The 18180-nt window shown below is 53.6% G+C and overlaps 3 protein-coding genes across 3 annotated transcripts in view; 1 reads left to right on the top strand and 2 right to left on the bottom strand.

The window, feature by feature from the left end:
• Positions 1–707: 707 nt before the first annotated feature.
• Positions 708–10408, bottom strand: PROSER3 (proline and serine rich 3). The gene is given in 12 exon segments (XM_029237185.1): positions 708–885; positions 1041–1122; positions 1222–2179; positions 2295–2470; positions 6645–6787; positions 6888–6970; positions 7631–7731; positions 7839–7966; positions 8942–9144; positions 9454–9470; positions 9473–9534; positions 10398–10408. Coding segments are annotated over 12 exon segments (2106 nt in total). The 3' UTR covers positions 708–743.
• A 1211-nt stretch (positions 10409–11619) lies between these two features.
• On the top strand, positions 11620–14165 carry HSPB6 (heat shock protein family B (small) member 6). The gene is made up of 3 exons (XM_029211727.1): positions 11620–11822; positions 12809–12931; positions 13043–14165. Exons 1-3 carry the CDS (start codon positions 11625–11627, stop codon positions 13214–13216), a joined length of 495 nt encoding a protein of 164 aa, XP_029067560.1. The 5' UTR covers positions 11620–11624; the 3' UTR covers positions 13217–14165.
• A 47-nt stretch (positions 14166–14212) lies between these two features.
• Positions 14213–18180, bottom strand: part of LIN37 (lin-37 DREAM MuvB core complex component) — a 5090-nt gene continuing 1122 nt past the window's right edge. Inside the window, exons 2-9 of the mRNA XM_029211716.1 lie at positions 16321–16396; positions 16109–16159; positions 15761–15790; positions 15594–15679; positions 15340–15506; positions 14598–14738; positions 14436–14509; positions 14213–14349 (exon numbers count right to left, since the gene is read on the bottom strand). Of these exons, the coding sequence (XP_029067549.1) occupies positions 14268–14349; positions 14436–14509; positions 14598–14738; positions 15340–15506; positions 15594–15679; positions 15761–15790; positions 16109–16159; positions 16321–16396 (707 nt within the window). The 3' untranslated portion in view covers positions 14213–14267. The remainder of the gene's footprint in view (positions 14350–14435; positions 14510–14597; positions 14739–15339; positions 15507–15593; positions 15680–15760; positions 15791–16108; positions 16160–16320; positions 16397–18180) is intronic.

Genomic DNA, 18180 nt, shown 5'->3' with positions numbered 1-18180 from the left:
GGAAGATTAAGATCTGTGGAGTTTGAGACATCTCTTAGACCTTTTTGTGTGGATGATGAGCAAGTAGCAGGGTACAAGAACCTGAGGTTCTAGGCTGAAGATAGAAATTTGTGGACTATCAGAAAAGAGATGGGGTTTAGAGCCCATGATGCCAGATGAGAGCACCTGGGATTGACTGTAGATAGAAAAGTCAAGGCCAGGGCCCTGGGACACACTAAAGTGACAGGTGTGAGGCACAATGAGGAGGCACAACCAGAGAGGTGAGGAGAGGGCTGGGGTTCTGGAAGCCAGGAAAAGAAGTGCTTCAAGGAGGGGGTGGGGATCAGAGCACCAAATGCTGCTGCTGGGTCAAGCAGGATGTGGACTGAGGCCTGACCATTGTCCAACACTCTGATGACTCTACAAGCTTCATACCCAGAGGACAGTTCCTTTGGTCTCATCTGAGACAAGAGGATACACTCCTGAGTTGAAGGTCAGATAAGGTGAGTCCCAGTCTTGCCCGGAACCCCTCTCCTGCCCTCATAGAGGATGAAACCAGAAGAGACTTTGCTTCAGTGGTCAGAAACTAGGGTGAGGTGGGGCAGGGCAGAGCTAGGGTGTGTGTGTGGGGGGGGGGAGGCGGGGCATGGGAGCTATTTCCCTAAATTAGCATGACCCTTGGACTTTCCAAAACAACTTCTTTCTCAGAGACAACCAGTAACCTGAAAAAAAAAATTTATTAGGAAAAATAGAATCTGTACAATTCAAAGTCGTCTGGCCTCAAGAGAGTCTCCTTCCCTCCTCAGCCGCATCCTTGGGGACCCGGGAGGCGACCTGGCTGGAGGAGACCAAGACCCTGGGTCTTCAGTGTGGCCCAGCAGGCGGGATATCTGGGCATCTACTTTCCTGGAAAAAGGACAGGGGAGTAGAGGCTGAAGTTTTGCTCAGGATTGGGGTCTGGGGCTGTGTATGTTCTGGGAAAGGGGCTCAGGAGAAGTGGGTACCAAACGGCAGTCTCAGAGGATTCAGGGGCCGGGTGTCTTAAATCCTGGCATGGTCACCTTTTCTGCCGCCGCAGCTCCGCCCTTTGAACCCTTAGCACCTGCAGTATAGGGTCGTCCTGGAACTCGCTGCCGTCGGAGTCTGGGGGAAAAAGAGCGAGATTCAGGGGTCCGGACTCGTAGCGTGCTGGACTGCCGTCCAGATCCGGGCAGCCACGAGCGTCAGTGCGCATCTGCCCACCTTCCGCAGCCTGCAGAAGTCTGGCAGCCTGGGACAGGACGTCCTCTGAGGGGGCGTGGCCATCAGCGGATGAGGGCGTGGCCACAACTTCAAGAGCCCCCTCCTTGAACGGACGGGGTGGGGCCTCCTCAGCTGGAGGAGGCCGGACCTTGGGCGGCTTACACCCGACGTCAGCCAAGAAAGTGTCTTTGTCCTTCCTAGGCACCGATCCCACTAGGGGGAGCATGGCCTTGGCGTTCCGAGACTCGGCCTTAGACCAATCCTGCGGGGTCTCTGCCTGGGGACACCGTGATTCAGATGGAGGGGCCGTGACCTCTGAACGAGAGGACCGAGTCTCGGTTTGAGGGCGTGTGGCCTTGACTTCCTGGGATTCAGCCTCGGGTGGAGGCTGGCCCTCTTGGCGAGGGGGCGTGTCCTCCAGGCTGTCCGGAAACAGCCGAGCCGCCACTACTTGGCCCAGCGCGCCTCTGAGCTGCGGGCCAGGGCCCTCGTCCGCTGCCGTGATTCGCCCAGCAGACTCCCGGCGCTGGGCTCTGCTTCTTCGAGGCTTGGAGCTCTGCCTCTCGAGCTCGGCTGGGCTGCATGGTGCAGGGGTGGGCGGGCCCTGGGGGGCGGCAGGGGGCGCGGGAGTGGAGGCAGAGGGCGCAGTGGTTGAGGCTGGAGGCGCAGGAGTGGAGGCGGGGGGCGCTGGGGTGGAGGCCGCGGCCGTGGGAGGGATGGCCCCAAGAGATACCCAGGAACCGGGCTGCGGGGCCCAGAAGAATCCATGGGGGCTGTGGCCCCAAAAGATATGTGGAGAGAACCCTGGGGGAATAGGAGGCCTCTCCAAGTGGAAGGCTTCCCGGGGACCAGGTGGAGCCACACTGCCCCAAAGTGGGATGCAGTTAGGCTGGGTTCCCAGGGAGCCAAGGGTCTCCGCAGGGGCAGGAGAGGTCTGTAGACAGATGGGGATAGGGACCTGAGAGGGAGAGAAAGGGTAGAGGGTCCTCAGATCCCCTCAGCCTCCCCCTTCCTCCAACTTCCCTTAGGATCCCTGCTCCAGCCCCCTCAGTCTCCTCCCTCCCCCATCTCACCGTAGGGGTGAGGGCAGGGGTCTGGGGCAGCACCCAGGTTCCATCACCCTGGCTTCCTCGAGCCTGTTCAAGCTTCCGCCGCTGCCGCCACTGGTACAGAATGTCATCCTCTTGACGCAGGGGTGCCCGGGAGGAGACTGGGGATGGAGTAGGGATGGGGGCAGGTGCTGGGGTTGCTGTGGAGTAAGTAGAGGGAAGAGGGGTAAGGCAGGGCCTGGGGGGATGAGCAAGGACAGCCTAGCACACACCCTTCGACTGTACCAGAAGGTTATTCAGACAGGCTCTCCAGATAATGTCCCAACTCCCCTGCAGATTGGGAAGTGGGGAAAGGGGCAGAATCAGAGAAGAGAGCCCTCATGGGCTTCTCAACCTGTCATCATTCAATTCTTCATTCATCAACAAATATTTATTGAGCTCTTACTATTTGCCAGGCACTGTTCTGGACGTGGTGGTTATAGCAGTGACCAAGGCGGATCCTCCAGAATCTGCCCACTTCTCCCCACTTTACTTCCCTCACCTGCCAACCTCAGAGCAACTTCCTCCCTGGTTTCCCTTCTTCCTATCCTCCCAAACTGTCCCCACCCAAAGCCAGACGGAGCCTGTGAACACCTGAGTCAGATCAGGGTGCTCCTGGGTTAGAATCTTCCCCGGGCTGCACCTCTCTCCTGGTAAAAAGCAAAAGTCTTTGCATTTGTGGTTTCCTCTGCCTGGAAGGCTCTTCATTCATGTAACCACAGGGTTCACTCCAAGTCTTTCCAATATTTTCCCAGGTACCACCTTCTTAGTGAAGCCTTCCCTGGCTACCCTATTCAAAACTGCAACAACCCCGGCCCTACCACTCTCCATCCTCTTTCCTGTTCCATTTTTCTCCTTAGCACTTATTACCTTCTAACTACTAAATATCATACTTCTCTACTTATTTATTGTTCACCTCTCCCTCCACGATGCCAGCTACACAAGGGGAGCAATTTTTGTCTATCTGGCCATTATCATATCCTCAGTGTCAAGAACGGGACCTAGTGTCAGTATTTGTGGCATAAATGCAAAATGAACTGTTTATCGTGTTCCATCCCAGTGCCCAGCCCTATGCTGGGAATACAGCAGTGACTAAAGGCAGGGCCACTGGCTGTCCTCGGTCCTGTGGGGCAAAGAGACACCATTCCCTATCACCCAGAGCATCATTTTGTCAGTTATGATTAGTATGGCTACCATTATCTCTCGGAAGCCCCACCTACTAATGCTGCACCGAGAAGGGGGGGGGGTGCATCATGTGGGACCTCTTCTTCTCTCCCTTCTATATACTGTGATTCTACTTCCAGACCTGGCCACTCCCCTCTACTCTGCTCCTCAGGCTCTGGCCCAACCCAAACTACCAGAGTCTGTCTCTCACTAGATGTTGATAGCAGCCATAGGGAGCGATAAAGATCCCGTGCCCTCCTTGCTCAGAACTCTTCCGTGGCTCCCCGGTAGATTATGACCAGATGCCTCACATGCCTACATAGCCCATGGAATCCGACCCCTGCCAATCTCTTCCACCTTATCCCACACTACTCTTAACTCCTGGCTCTTGCCTTTCCTAGTTCATTGTCTGCATCGTGTTCCCTCCGACCTCAGGTCCTTTGTACAGGCTAGAGGGCTATTGTCCCCACCTGCATCATTCAGGTCTCCACTTAGATAGCACCTCTTCCAGGAAGGCCTTCTCTGACATCCCAGCATCGCAATTCTCTCCTGCATGGCCCTCATTTCTGCTTATATTTCACATTTGTTTGTGGAGTTATGTAGCTATCCTCTGCCCCACACTCACTATCCTGTGAGGACCATGAAGGTGGGACCATGTATGGTTGGTTCACTAAGGAATCCCCAATCCTGCTCACAGGCTTCATACACAACAGATATTCAATGTTTGTTATGTGAAATAATGAATACATTTAATCTGCAAAACAACTCATGAAGTAGGTAGTAGTTTTATCCCCATTTTACAGATGAGGAAACTGAGGCTCAAGGAGGAGAAGTGAATAAGAAGAGAAGGAGCAAAGAATCAGACAGGGGAGTGCTTGGGCAGGATCACACAACATGCACAAACACCACTCTGTTCTCTCTGCTTGCCTGTCCCCACTCACGGGAGTCCTGTGAAACATGGAAAGCATCTGTCCTGTGCACCACTGCATCCCAGGACCTGGGCACAGAGTAACGGTAACAACAATGACCGTAACAGTAACCCAGGTCCTTAATCCAATCTCTGAAATCTTGGGGGCAGAAATTTGCGAGTTCAACAGTTTGCATGTTTTAGTAAAGTTACATGGTATGTACAGTGTTGACAGGGGTCTGGGTCAGTACACCAGACTCAAACACATTGGTATTTAGTTGAACAATATGAAATTGCCATTATTCAACCATTTTTCACTTACAGACAAAAATTTCATATTGTTCAATGTTATATATCCATAGAAAGAAGAAAGAATATTTACTCCCTGGCTTCAGACTATACTACAAAGCTACAGTAATCAAAACAGAACAGTACTGGCACAAAAACAGACAAGTAGATCAATGGAATAGAACAGAGAGCCCAGAAATAAACCCACACACTTATGGTCAATTAATCTACAACAAAGGAAGCAAGAATATACAATGGGGAAAAGACAGCTTCTTCAATAAGTGGTGCTGGGAAAACTGGACAGCTACATGTAAAAGAATGAGATTAGAATATATTCTCCCACTTCATACAAAAAGAAACTCAAAATGGATTAAAGACCTAAGTGTAAGACCTGAAGCCATAAAACTCCTACAAGAAAACACAGGTATAGAACACTCTTTGACACAAATCATAGCAATATTTTTGTAGATCTGTTTCCTAACTCAAAGGAAACAAAAGCAAAAATAAATGAATGGGACCTAATTAAACTTAAAAGCTTTTGTACAGCAAAGGAAACCATCAACAAAACAAAAAGACAACCTACTGAATGGGAGAAAATATTTGCAAACAGTATGACTGATAAGGGATTAATGACCAAAATATATTAACAGCTTATACAACTCAACATCAAAAAACAAACAACCTGTTTAAAAGATGGGCAGAAGACCAGAATAGACATTTTTCCAAAGAAGACATACAGAAGGCCAACAGGCACATTCAAAGATGCTCAACAATGCTACTCATCAGAGAAATGGAAACCAAAATCACAATGAGATATCACCTCATACCTGTCAGAATGGCTATCATCGAAAAGACCACAAATAACAAATGTTGGTGAAGATGTGGAGAAAAGGGAACCCCTGTACACTGTTTATGGGAATGTAAACTGGTGCAGCCACTGTGGAAAACAATACGACGGTTCCTCAAAAAACTAAAAATAGAACTACCATATGATCCAGCAATTCTACTCCTGGGTCTATATCTGAAGAAAATGAAAACAGTAATTCAAAAAGATACATGCACCCCAATGTTCATAGCAGCATTATTTACAATAGCCAACATATGGAAGCAACCTGAGTAAGTGTCCATCAACAGACAAATGGATAAAGAAGATGTGGTGTATATATACAATGGAATCCTACTCATCCATTAAAAAGAATGAAATTCTACCATTTGCAACAACATGGATGGACCCGGAAGGTATTATGCTTAGTTAAATAAGTCAGACAGTGAAAGGTGAATACCATATGTTATCACTTATATGTAGAATTGAAAAAATAAAATAAACTAATGAATAGAACAAAACAGAAACTGACTCACAGATATAGGGAACAAACTAGTGGTTACCAGTGGGGAGAGGGAAGCAGAGGAGGAGCAGGATAGGGACAGGGGCTAAGAGGTACAAACTACTATGTATAAAATAAAAAGCTACAAAGAAATATTGTGGAGCACAGGGAATATAGCCAATATTTTATAATAACTTTAAATGGAGTATAATCTGTAAAAATTTTGAATGACTATGTTGTACACCTGAAGCTAATATAATATTGTAAATCAATTATACCTCAATAAAATAAGATAGGTATATGAATAGTCTTCATATTGTTTACATCAAATTTTGCTGGCAAATCAGCTGTGGTGCCAAATTTGCAAAAAGCCTTCTGATTTTGGGGCTTCGTGTTCAGAACTGCAGACAGGATGCAGAGAGAGAACATGCATACTCCTGATAGCTACTGTTAACAGAGCCGTGCTAGGTTTTCCATGTATTCACCAGCTTATTTAATCCTCACAACACCCATAGCAGGGGAGTACAATTATTTCCCCTGTTTTACAGCTGGAGAAACAAGGCCCAGAGAGGTCCGAGGTCACAGAGCTGGTAAGTCGAAAGGCTGGGATTTGCACCCAGACTGCCCTCATCCTTGCCTCCCAGAACCTACCTTGTGCCTTGGGGTCAGAGCCCTTGCTGGAGTCAGGAGTGAAGGTCATGGAGAAGGGAGAGAGGCCATCAGAGCTGACGGGGAATGAGGAGATGCCGGCATCGCTGGGGCTGAGGGAGGAGGAGGAAGGGATGGAGGCCTTGCTGTAGGGAGAGGCATAAGTGAGGCAACGGGGGTCTCAGAGGCAGTGGCCCGAGCCTGGAGGGGTAGGAGTGGGGAGGGTGATGGGGGTGGGGGAGGCACCTGCGTTTGAGCAGCCTGGCAGCTCTGCTTTGCAGGCTCAGTGTCTCCAAGTCCAGCAGGGATGAGTTCCACGTGTTGAGGCTCTGTGAGGTGACAGGGGTCAGAGGCCAGTCCCCATCCCAAAGGCTACTGGGAAAGGGGCTCGGGACAGAGGGCCTGGATGCAGGTCTACATTCCACCTGGTGCCCTCACATGCTGGCTTAGAATCTGCTCTTCCTCCTCAGGAAAGAGAGACCAGGTTTTCCTCTGTGGATCCATATCCCTCAGTGCAGTCATTGTTATAGAAGGGTTGACCCTGCCTTCCTGATCAGGCCTGGCTAGTCATAATGTTCTGTCCTCTGGTTCACAGTGATTGGCTCAAAGATGAGCGAATGAGAGTAAGCCCTGGGATTTAGGATGGAGCTATTGGAAAAGCCTTCTCTTTCCACTGGAGTGATCAAGTACCTTAGAAGCCTAGAGTTAACGGGGCCATCTTAGCTATTTTGAGGGGAAAGCCTACCTGAGGTTGAGCCAAACAAAGAGGAACAGAGAGCCATGAGAGTCAAGTTCCTCCCAATATGGTGCAAACATCTGGATTCAGCTACGCCTGAAAGCAGCTACCTTTGGATTTCTTGATTGCATTAGCCAGCAAGACCTTCCTTTTTTGTTTACACTTCCTTGAATTGGGGGTTGACTCTAATTCTATCCCAGGGCGGGTACTGCCAGTTCAGGCATGTAGGGGAAGGAGTGGATGGGGATGTCACCTGCTTTATTTCCTGAAGGGGGGCCATAGTCTGTGATGCACTGGCTACCTTGGCACGAGTCGGGACTGCTGTGTTGGGTCTTCCTTCTGGTTCATTGGCTCCTGTTGAGAAGCTCCAGTTGATTTAGGGGGGGCCAGGAGGAGTGGCTGCTGGGGGTATCGCTCAGGAGAGGTTATAGGCCAGGAGTAGATGAGACTGAAGCAGGTACCTGCTGCAAGCTGACTGCTGGGGTCTGGTGATTCAGGCCACAGCCACCAAAAGTCAGCTGGGGTTGGGCCTGCAGACTCGCGTTCCTCTCGGCTTGTGGGCTGAGCCTGTCGGAACCGGTTTATGTACCTGTGAGCATCAGAGAATTGCAAGGTGGGTGGGATGAGGAGAGCCTAATATTTAATAATAACAATAATAATCACAATAGCCAATGTTTACCTAACTCCATAGCAGCACTTGGGAGTTGTCCCTCAACATCAGTTCTCCTTTCTTATAGAGTAATGCAATTTTGTTTTGTTTTGTTTTGTTTTGTTTGCCACGCCATGCGGCATGTGGGATCTTAGTTCCCCAGCCAGGGATTGAACCTGTGGCCCCTGCATTGGGAGTGCGGAGTCTTAACCACTGGACCGCCAGGGAAGTCCCCCAGTAATGCAGTATTATATAAGATGATATAATCCGGGGCACATAGTCACTCTTCTATAAATACATTTACCAGGTGCCCTTGTAGCTTTATGGCCATGTAACTGTTCTTGACCAACAGGCATGAGGAGATGTGATTCTGGAAAGTGGATGTGGCTGGGAGCCATTATGGGCCATGAAGGAAAGGGTAACAGCCTAGGGAAGTGAGAGCGACAAGACAGAAGGAAACTGTGTCTCTGAGACCTCAATTAGGGGCTGCCATATCAGGCCTGGTTGTTTCTGTCTAGACTATTAGGTGAGGAAGAAATAAGTACTCTCTTGTTTAAGCCACAATTAATTTGGGACTCTATGTTATAGCAGCTGAACTTGGATCCTACAAATCCAAGTGCTCACTATGTGACAGGCATTGTTATAGATGCTGCACGGACAGTAACTCATTGAAAATTTAAAACAGCCCTAGAGCATACATGCTATTAATATCCCCAATTTACAGATGAGGAAACTGAGGCCAGGATCATACACAGAGTTGGTGACAAAGCTTGGATTTGAACCTCGCTCCAGATCGCTTGCTAACATGCATGAAGTGTGGTCCTAAAAGTGCAGATCTGGCTGTGATATTATGGGATGTCTGCCCCCTCCCACTGATCCAAACCCTTCTTTTCCCCCAGGGCTACTGCTACTTACTTGGCCACCACAGAGTCCCCGCTGTCAGTCACGGTGAGTGGTGGAGAGGCTCCCATCTGTCCCTCAGTGGTGCTGGGTGGGGATGAGGTCCCTGAACTGGATGGCCAGGACTCCTCAAACAGCTCAGGGGATTTGGGACCTGTGGCCAGAGCCCTGGGAGCTTCTGGGAGCCTGGATCTCTGGGACCTGGATGAGCTCAGGGTCTAAGATAGGGGAAGTGAGGAGAAGAAAAAGGGAGGCTGAGGGGTTATCCCTGTAGGGTAACGAAGACACATACGAAGTCTCAGTCCGGAGGGGAGGAAACATCCCACGATTGCAACAACTCAAAGTGATTGGGGCTGTGATGAGGGATTTAGGTGGTAGAGGACTGGATAAGGGTAGGGCCATAGGGAAAAGAGGAGGGACTGTCTTTTGATCTCTCACCCCCATCTCTCATCAGGTCTTCCTTCCCTCTAGTCGTCACTCCCTTGCTACTGGGCTGGAACACAGCACTCTCTGTTGGGTGTCCTCACCTTGGGGTGCCAGGTCAGAAGTGGCTTCGACCCAGGGGACCGTCCCCCAAAGTACTGTCTTGGGTGGAGAAAACTGGCAAGCTGCAAGGGGAGAGGGGGGTTGGCAGGCAGAGCAAGGTCACTGCAGCCCTGCTGGGAGGCTGTATGTGGGTGGGGTGGATGGGAGAACGGTAAGAGGGCAGAACCACACTACGATTCCCATGGATTCCTGGAAGAGATGGACTATAATTCCCTTGAAGCACCACTGCACACTCAAGATAAAGATACTGGACGCACGATTCCCACCAGCCCTTGGAGCAGTCTCAAAAGAGAAGAACCCAGGAACTGTTGATTTGTGGTTCTTAACCGTGGATCTAGTCTAGGAGGAATCTTTTAAAACTACAGATGCGTGATCCTCACCGCAGACCAAAAGAATCAGAATATCAGGAAGGGGGCTGGGCATCTACATACATCTTCTTCGCAGTGTCCCAGGTGATTCTGAAGTGGAGCTCACGTTAAGGGCTAAACCTTATCACTGTACATTTCCCATAAGTCCTTGGGACGCTATCTGAGGAGAAAGGGGTAGATGGATTACAGTCCCTATAGTCACTGGGCTCCGCCTAAGCAAGAAAGGTCAAAAATAACACCCATGGGAGTCTGGGGACAAATTCAAAATTAAGAATCTTAATTCCCAAGATGCCCCTGAGAATTGCGAGGTTAGAGGAAAAAAAAAAAAAAAGCCCTCGGGGCCACTTAGCGGAACGTAAGACGCTATGGAACCCCCGAGACGGTGAAGTCCAAGGCAGGAGCCGCTTAAGGCTGTGGAGCATCTTGGGAGTTGTAGTTCAAGTGCCGTTGAGAACGGGAGACTCCGCACCCTAGAAAACCTGATCCTAGGCTGCGTTGCTCTCACCCTTGGTCCTCCCCAGGCCCCTTGTGATCCCCGGAAGAGGGATCGGTCTCACCTGCGGTCCATCCCGCAGCTCCCTCGCCGATTCCGCCTGCTCTGCTCGGTCACCGGACTCACTCGGAGCGCATCTTTGTCGCTTAGCAATGCCCTATCAGCCCCGCCCCTCTCTGGGACTGCAGGCGCGGGAAGAGAGCGGCCTCCAAGGCGACGAATGATAGGAAAATAAAAGTAATTGGACGGTGGCCAAAGGGAGGTGTCTCACAATTGGTTGGCTGTAACGTGAATGAGAGAGCATGTTTAATTGGAGAACCGTAGCGAGCTGCAGTAATTGGCAAGTCCGTGGACCAATGGAAAGGAGCTGAGACTGGGCTCGCGGTTAGGAGGGGTTCCAATGTACTCTTGCTTTCCTGTACTCGTGTATTCTGGCCACTCCCCCTCTTGCTGGGTAAATCTCATCCAGATTTCAGTCTAACTACGGCTCTTCCCGTTGCAGGGGCAATAAGGGCGTCTATGCCCTCTCTAACCGCCGTCCCTCCATCAGTCCAGCAGCCTACCAGTCCCACCCCGTCATCTAAGCACTTCCGTCTTGCTCCAGGAGCAGCTGGTTGCGCCAGATTCCAGGCCTGGGCTCCTGGCCGAGGTGGCTGGATCAAAATGAGCTATTTTGGGCCCCGGCGCGCTGCCCCAGGGGGGCCAGCCTGGACTGTTCTTGCCCGCGCCCCCTGGCCGCTGCTCACCTGGCAGACCCCGCTGTCCTGTGCACCCGAGGCTGAGTCAGACGCACAGAATTAGGCCCGGCTTAGGCTGGGACCAGGGCCCTGCTGAGATGGGAATAGGGTCTGTTCTGTGTCCTCCTGACAGCCTGGCCCAGCTACCGCATTCCCTGTACCCAGGAATCTGCTCCTAAGACCGCCATCTGCGTCATCCTCAGAGCGCCTTTGGGGCGGGGGTGGATTAAAGGGACTGGGAATTCTTTGGTGGGTTTCTCAGGCCGTGGATCCCAAACGCCACGCTTGCACCCCACTCTGGCAAGGCTCCGCCTCCTCAGCTTTAGTTTTCCTTTCGGAAAATTGGGGAATGATACCTCCCTGGCATTCAGCAGGCGCTTAATAAATGTCCAAGTCATTGTTGGGCTGTCTAAATAAGGCTCTATTAATGGCCGGCTCTGGCCGCAGTCCCAACGTCCCCGGGCGGCCCGCCGAGGGGCGGACACAGAGCGTACTATAAAGCAGCGGCGGCAGCCGCTGGGGCACTGCGAAGCCTAGGGCGGCGGCGGAGCACGATGGAGATCCCGGTGCCTGTGCAGCCGTCTTGGTTGCGCCGCGCCTCGGCCCCGTTGCCCGGGCTTTCGGCACCCGGGCGCCTCTTCGACCAGCGCTTCGGCGAGGGGCTGCTGGAGGCCGAGCTGGCTGCCCTCTGCCCCGCCGCGCTGGCCCCCTACTACTTGCGCGCACCCAGCGTGGCGCTGCCTACCGCCCAGGTGCCAGGCCTGGGGGAGGGGCGGTAACCCGTCTACTTCCAAGGCTGGGGTCCCCGGTCACCCTGAGGGGGGTGAAGGAATGTCCCTTGACTTTGAACGGCCCAGAGAGTCCGGCCCCTCAGAGGGGCTTCCGGAGTTCCCTGAGTATGGATTCTCGGAGTTCAGGTTACTGAAAGGGGTGGGAGGTCCCCGTCAGTCTGAGGAGGGTCTCAGCTTCGAGAGGGAGTGTAAGGGCTGGGTCAGTAATTGGGTGGGGGCGGTCACTCTGAGGGAAGTCTTGGTGATTCTGAAGGAGGCTGGGGACCCAGGGAATCTGGGAAAAAGGGGGAGCCCAGTCATTCTGAAGGGCGTGGGGTTCCCAGTGCCTCCCGAGGGGAGGGAATATTTTGTTATTCCTGAGGAAGAGAGTTTGGAGACTGTGGTGACTGTATGTCTCCTGGAGAGGTAGAGGGGAGGGAGGGTCCTGTGACTTGAGAAAGGGGGGTCTGGCCACTCAGAAGTGGGGGAGGAGTACTGGTAACTACTGAGGGCTCAAGCAATCCCGTGACTCGAGTGGGAGGGTAGAAAGGGGAGACTGTGGGAGGAGGCATCTTGATGATTTCTGGCGGGGGTGGCGCAGTAAGGGCCCCTGGGGCTCTGAGGGGAAGGGGGCTGAGCAGTGTTCAGAAGGACACGCTGACTACGGCGTTGCTGACACTGGGGGTGAGGGCAGGCCTTACCCCGTGAGGACGGAGGTCCCTGACCTTGCAGGGTAAGGGGGCCTCATCACTCTGGATGAGAGGGGAATCCCAGTGGCCACAAGGGGAGGGATGATCCCAGTTATTCTGGGCGAAGAGGTCCTCGGTGGCTACGTGTAGGAAAGGGGACGCCCCAGTTCCAGAGGCCAGGAACAGCTGCAGCACCGGAACCAACGGAGAACCAAGGGGAGGGGCCTTTCTGGGTCCCCGGAGCCTCGCCCCGCCCAATGACTATCGGGCTCTGCACAGGTATCAACCGACCCCGGGCATTTCTCGGTGCTGCTGGATGTGAAGCACTTCTCACCGGAGGAAATCGCCGTCAAGGTGGTTGGCGACCACGTGGAGGTGCACGCGCGCCACGAGGAGCGCCCGGTGAGCCCGCTGGCGGGGGCGGGGCCAGAACAAGTACGCGGGATCCGCAGGCCGGAGGGGCGGGGCATCTACAGGGAATGGGCCGAGCCCCTCAAGCCTCTTTCCCTCCAGGATGAGCACGGATACATCGCGCGCGAGTTTCACCGCCGCTACCGCTTGCCGCCTGGCGTGGACCCTGCGGCCGTGACGTCTGCGCTGTCCCCTGAGGGCGTCCTTTCCATCCAGGCCGCACCTGCTCCGGCCCAGGCTCCACTGCCGTCGCCGCCAGCGGCTGCCGCCAAGTAGGAGCCAGGGCACGCTTGAACCCTGGGAGCCGCCCGAGGCCCCTCCACCGCACTTTTAAAGCCGACCTGACTCCGCCTAGCCAGATATCCCGAGCGCGCCAAGACTACCCGCCCACCCAATCTGGGATCTGCCTTGAACCTTCCAACCTAGACTCAGCCTTGATAACCTAGACCTTTCCGCTGACACTCCCTCTCTCACACACTCTCCTGTTTTCAAACCTCCCAACACCTCTCTGGCTTCCAGACCCTACAAGCACAGTCCCTCAGCCTACAGTCTCCCATCCCCACTGACCCCGCTTGGCATAGAACCCCACTCCAAACTCCCTATTTCCTTCTGACTTCTCTAGGAAAACATCTCCACACCCCGTTTCATTCCCCCCCCCACCCAAGATTATGGTATAGACAGACCTGCCACCACCCTAGGCCTAGGCTAGTCAAGCATAAGTCCCCGCTTCCCCTCAAATGTCCCAGACTCTGCACAGACCTCCCACCCTGGACCTTCCTGGCCTGGTCCCCAAGACTCTGGGTCCTTCCCCTCATTCCAACCAGATACTCCACTTCTCCTCACTCTCTCCCCCCAATCCATCTTCTAACTTGAAACCTCAGCCAGCCACCCCCAGACTCTTGAACCCCTTTTCTGACCCCCACCCTTGTACACCTATTCTAGGCCAACCAGGACCCTCAACCTCACACTGTACCGATACCCACCCCATCTCCTCAGACTCTGCACGGATGTCCTAGACCCCTACGCCCAGCTCTAACCAGAACCCCCCAGTCACTGTCTTGACCCCCAAGTCTCCAACCACATATCCACCTTCCACACCCCTCCCCTTATTCTCCAAGACCCAAACAAGCAGCCACTTTCTTTGATTCCCCACAATCTTTCTCTCGCCTCAAATTCCCTGATGCCCCGTCTCCTCACTCCCCCAATAAATGTGCTAGAACTGTGCCAACTGCTTTATGTCTGATCCGGGAAGGATGGGCTGGAGAAAGCGGAGGCCAGTGTGGAGGAGGGGAATGTTTATTGGGGTGGGGGTGGGGACAGGGGAACATCACTGTCGCTCGTACATCTCCCGTAGGATCTTCATGCTTTCTGAGTAACGAAGCTGGTTCCGATGGGATGCCTCCTTCCACCTGCAGTTAGGGTGGGGGGAAGGCAGAGGGAGGACTCAGCAGTTGGAGCACAGGCCACAGGGAACAAGCATTTGGGGGATGCTCACCTCTGGCGGATGCGTTTCCAGCGCTGCATGTTTCGGTAGATGAGTGTGGAGGGTGAGGGCTCAGGCTCAGAGGGCTGCATGGACAGAGAGGCCAGGCTGGGTGGCCACGCCCGAGCCCCACAACTCCTGCCCCATTGCCCCAGGCCGGCCTTGCACACCCACCTCATCATCAGGGGTACCCTGGGTCTCAGGCTGCAGTGGGGATGGAATTCGGGATCTACAGGCATCTCCGGGTGGTCCGGGAGCTGTGGGTGGAGGCAGCTTATACACATCACGACTCTTGCTGTTGGTGACCTCTGAACCCTGAGGATACAGGACCCCACACCAAGCCCAAGAGAGTCAAAGAAGAGGGCCAGGGGCACACATTTCACACCTCCTTCCTTTCCCAGTGACAAAAGACATGAGGGTCTCACCAGGGACCTGTACTTAGGAGTCATGTCTGTCTGCTCCAATGATCCCTGTTTTCTCCTATCCAACCCAGGGATCTCCTCAATTACTCCTGCCCAGCACACAGACTTCCATCTATGGAGACTTCCATTCCCAGCCCAAGGGGTCCCCATCTGCTCCCCTAGGCCAGGTGGCTACACCTGTTTGCACTAAGAACCCCTGCCCAGTCCCCCAGCTCTTGGAGACCCCTGATCCTGGAGGTCACATCTATTTGCCCAGAGGAACCCTGTCCCCTCTCCCTCCCAGACCGGATAGCCACGTCTGTCTGCTCTGGGGCACTCCAACCGTTCCCCTGGCCTAAGGGTTCCTATCTGTGTACCTCACCGGATCCAGGAGTTACCCGAGAGACACAGAGACCTATGCTTGTCTATCCCATTAGCTTGCGGGGAAGGTACCTTGCGACTGTCTACCCACTGCCCTCCCTGGCTGCTGGGCGGGGGCCCACCACCCATCCCACCTCCTCATCCTCAGGCAGTGGGGGCAGCGGTGAACTGGGTGAGCGTTCACGCTCGCGCACTGTGGGGCTGTTGCGCATCCAGGCTCGGCAGATCGGGTACAGCGGTGTGTTCTCACTGAACTGAGCCAAGTCCACGCTCCGGTCAAACAGCTTGATCACGTACGAGTCTAGGGTGGTGAGAGTGGGAGGGGTATGAATATCATCACATAAACCGCCATCACTGGCCCTGCCCTCCAGGGCCACCGACTACTCACTGGATCGCTGTGGCCCTCCCTCGGCCAGCCCCTCATCCATCTCCCTCCTCTTCTTCCTCCGCTGATGGGGGAATCGGGCAGATGGCCTGTGTGGGGAGGGAGAATTTCAGGACCGGGGTGGGGACTGAGGACCTCTCATCAGCTGGCTGGGGCCCCTGCCACCTTACCGTTTGCCGCTGGCCGTGATGGAGCAATCCCTGTGGGGAGAGACAGGGCGTCAGTAGGCTTACCCTTGAACAAATGCCTGCTCAAAACCCCCCAAAGGGCACCCTTGGGGTACTGTGATCAAGCTCATATAGACGCCACCAACTCCTTAGGCCTTGTGTTCCCCCCACACCGGGGCCCGAGGTGGCATCATCAGGGGACCTAAGCTTCTGCTGTCCCAGGGCCTTTGTACACGGAGAGTGGTTAGGAGTGTGGTGGAGAAAGCATGGGGCAGGGTGGTCAGGGCTTGGATGAGGAAAGAAGTTATCTACCACAAACCCTCAAACACAGATCCCATCAATAAAACTTACTTGTTGTGGGTGTCTGAGGGGGTCTTCCCAGCTTCCTCATCCAGACGCTCCCTGGTAGCAGAGGAGAACTGTAGGCTCAGGGTTCCAAGGGCCCAGGGTGGGAAGGCACCCAGTGGCCTCATCCATTGGGCCCCTTCCTCCCTACGCCAGCCTCTGGGGTCCCACCCAGGGCCCCCGACTCCCTATGACCCCATGCTGGGCCAGGTCCCAACCTGTCCATGTGACTCTTCTCCAGCAGACACTGCAGAACAGCATCCAGTTGGTTCCGGGCCTTTGCCATCTCCAACTCTGGGGAAGAGGGTACCGAGGAGTCATTTCCCAGGCCCACGGCAGGTGGGCAGCCACTGGGCCGGGGAAGGGCATGTGTATCCAATCCTTCGGTCAGGCCCAGGCATGCTGGGAGGGTACAGCGGGCAGAGACTACTGAAATGATGAGCAAGAGCTCTGGCTTCCAGGGCTGACCCACATGCTCATGTGTGACCTAAGGTGAATCACCTTACCTCACTGAGCCTGTTTCCTCATCTCGAAAATGGGTCTCCGAATGATATCTACCTGCTAGGACTGTTTTGAGGTTTAAACAAACCTATGTTGTATATGAATCTCTTAGCAGGATGCAATAATAATGAGTAACATATACAGAGTGCTTATTATGTGCCAAGCACTGTTCCAAGCACATCACACATATTAACCCATTGAGTTTTCACAATAACCCTGGCAGGTAAATATGATGTTTATCCCCATTTTAAAAATGATGAAACTGAGGCACAGAGATGTTAAGCTACTTGCCCAAAGTCACACAGCTAGGAAATCGCAAGGCTGAGGATTTGCACCCAGGTCATCTGGCTCCACAGCTGAAGTTATAAGGCACGGACTCAAACTGGGTGCAGAATCCAGCCGCCAGATGTGCTCTGTTTGGCTGAGGTAGTTGTGTTATTTTAAATCTGAGTTAAATCTGAATAAGATGACTACATTTAATAATTGGGAGATTTCATCTCAAATACCCATTTTTGGCTTTTTTTTCCCCCAGGAAATGAGATCTGGGCCCACCTTCCTGCATGCCACAGCCCCTGCCTGGCCCTGTCAGCCTGTGTGTTTGCCTCTCTTCATCACGGAACATAAGTAGGTGATGATGTTATAAATATTCTCCTCTTACTCTTGTGGGGTGTTCACTCTTCTCTTCCAACTAGTAGGAGCTCTGACCCATCACTCAGAGCCTGGAAGGACACTTGGGGACATGCTTTGCCAGCCCTGAGACTTCCTGAAGAGACCAGGAGACATGACTCAGAGGAGAGACAGGGTGGGGATGCAGGGCTGGGGGCAGCTGAGATTCTAGCAAAGAGCCTTGGTTAGGAGCCAAGGTATGGATCATGCCCACCTCTCTTTCCCTAGTCCTTGTTTCTCTCCTGACCCTGGACACTTTCCCCTTGATATCCCCCAGGCTCCTGCCACCTACTGGGTCCCACACTGGCCTCAGTGTCTCTCTAAACTTATCCCTTTTCCTGGACTCCCTTCTCAGGTTTATCCACACTGTCACCCCATCCCTCCCTGGGCCTCAACAAGGTCACTTCTCTCCCTCCCCCGCCCACCCCATGGCCTGTCCACTTGGTCCCCTGAGTGTCTCTCCCCCCTCCCCCCTCCCTAGTCTGCCCACCCGGGTCCTTTCCCTCCCTCCCCCTGGGCTCCCAGCCTCAGTCTCCCCTTCTAATGAACTCTCCACAAGGTGGCCAGGGGAATCTTCCTAAACCCAAACCTGACCCTGATCCTTCCCTGCTTAGAACCCTCCACGACTCTGCAGTGCCCCCCTGGGTCAGAGTCTGAGTGTTTCAGCCTGGTGTTCACAGGCCTCCACGACCCTGCCTACTCCTTCCTCACCATCATTTTGTTGTGGTCAGGCCCCCTTCACTTTTCCACCCATGATTTTTGGGGCATTTTTTGGCATCTAGGGGGCCGTCTTGTAAAACTCCCTCCTTGGTTCAAAACCCTCCCTTGGCTCCCCATTTCCCTCAGAGCAAAAGCCAAAGACCTGCCCCCCCCCCCCCCCCCCCCCCCCCCCCCCCCCCCCCCCCCCCCCC

Source organism: Monodon monoceros, unplaced genomic scaffold, assembly GCF_005190385.1.
Source record: "Monodon monoceros isolate NGI ecotype Baffin Bay Population unplaced genomic scaffold, NGI_Narwhal_1 Super_Scaffold_10, whole genome shotgun sequence".
Classification (NCBI taxonomy): domain Eukaryota; kingdom Metazoa; phylum Chordata; class Mammalia; order Artiodactyla; family Monodontidae; genus Monodon; species Monodon monoceros.
This window is presented reverse-complemented; position numbering and strand designations above follow the sequence as displayed.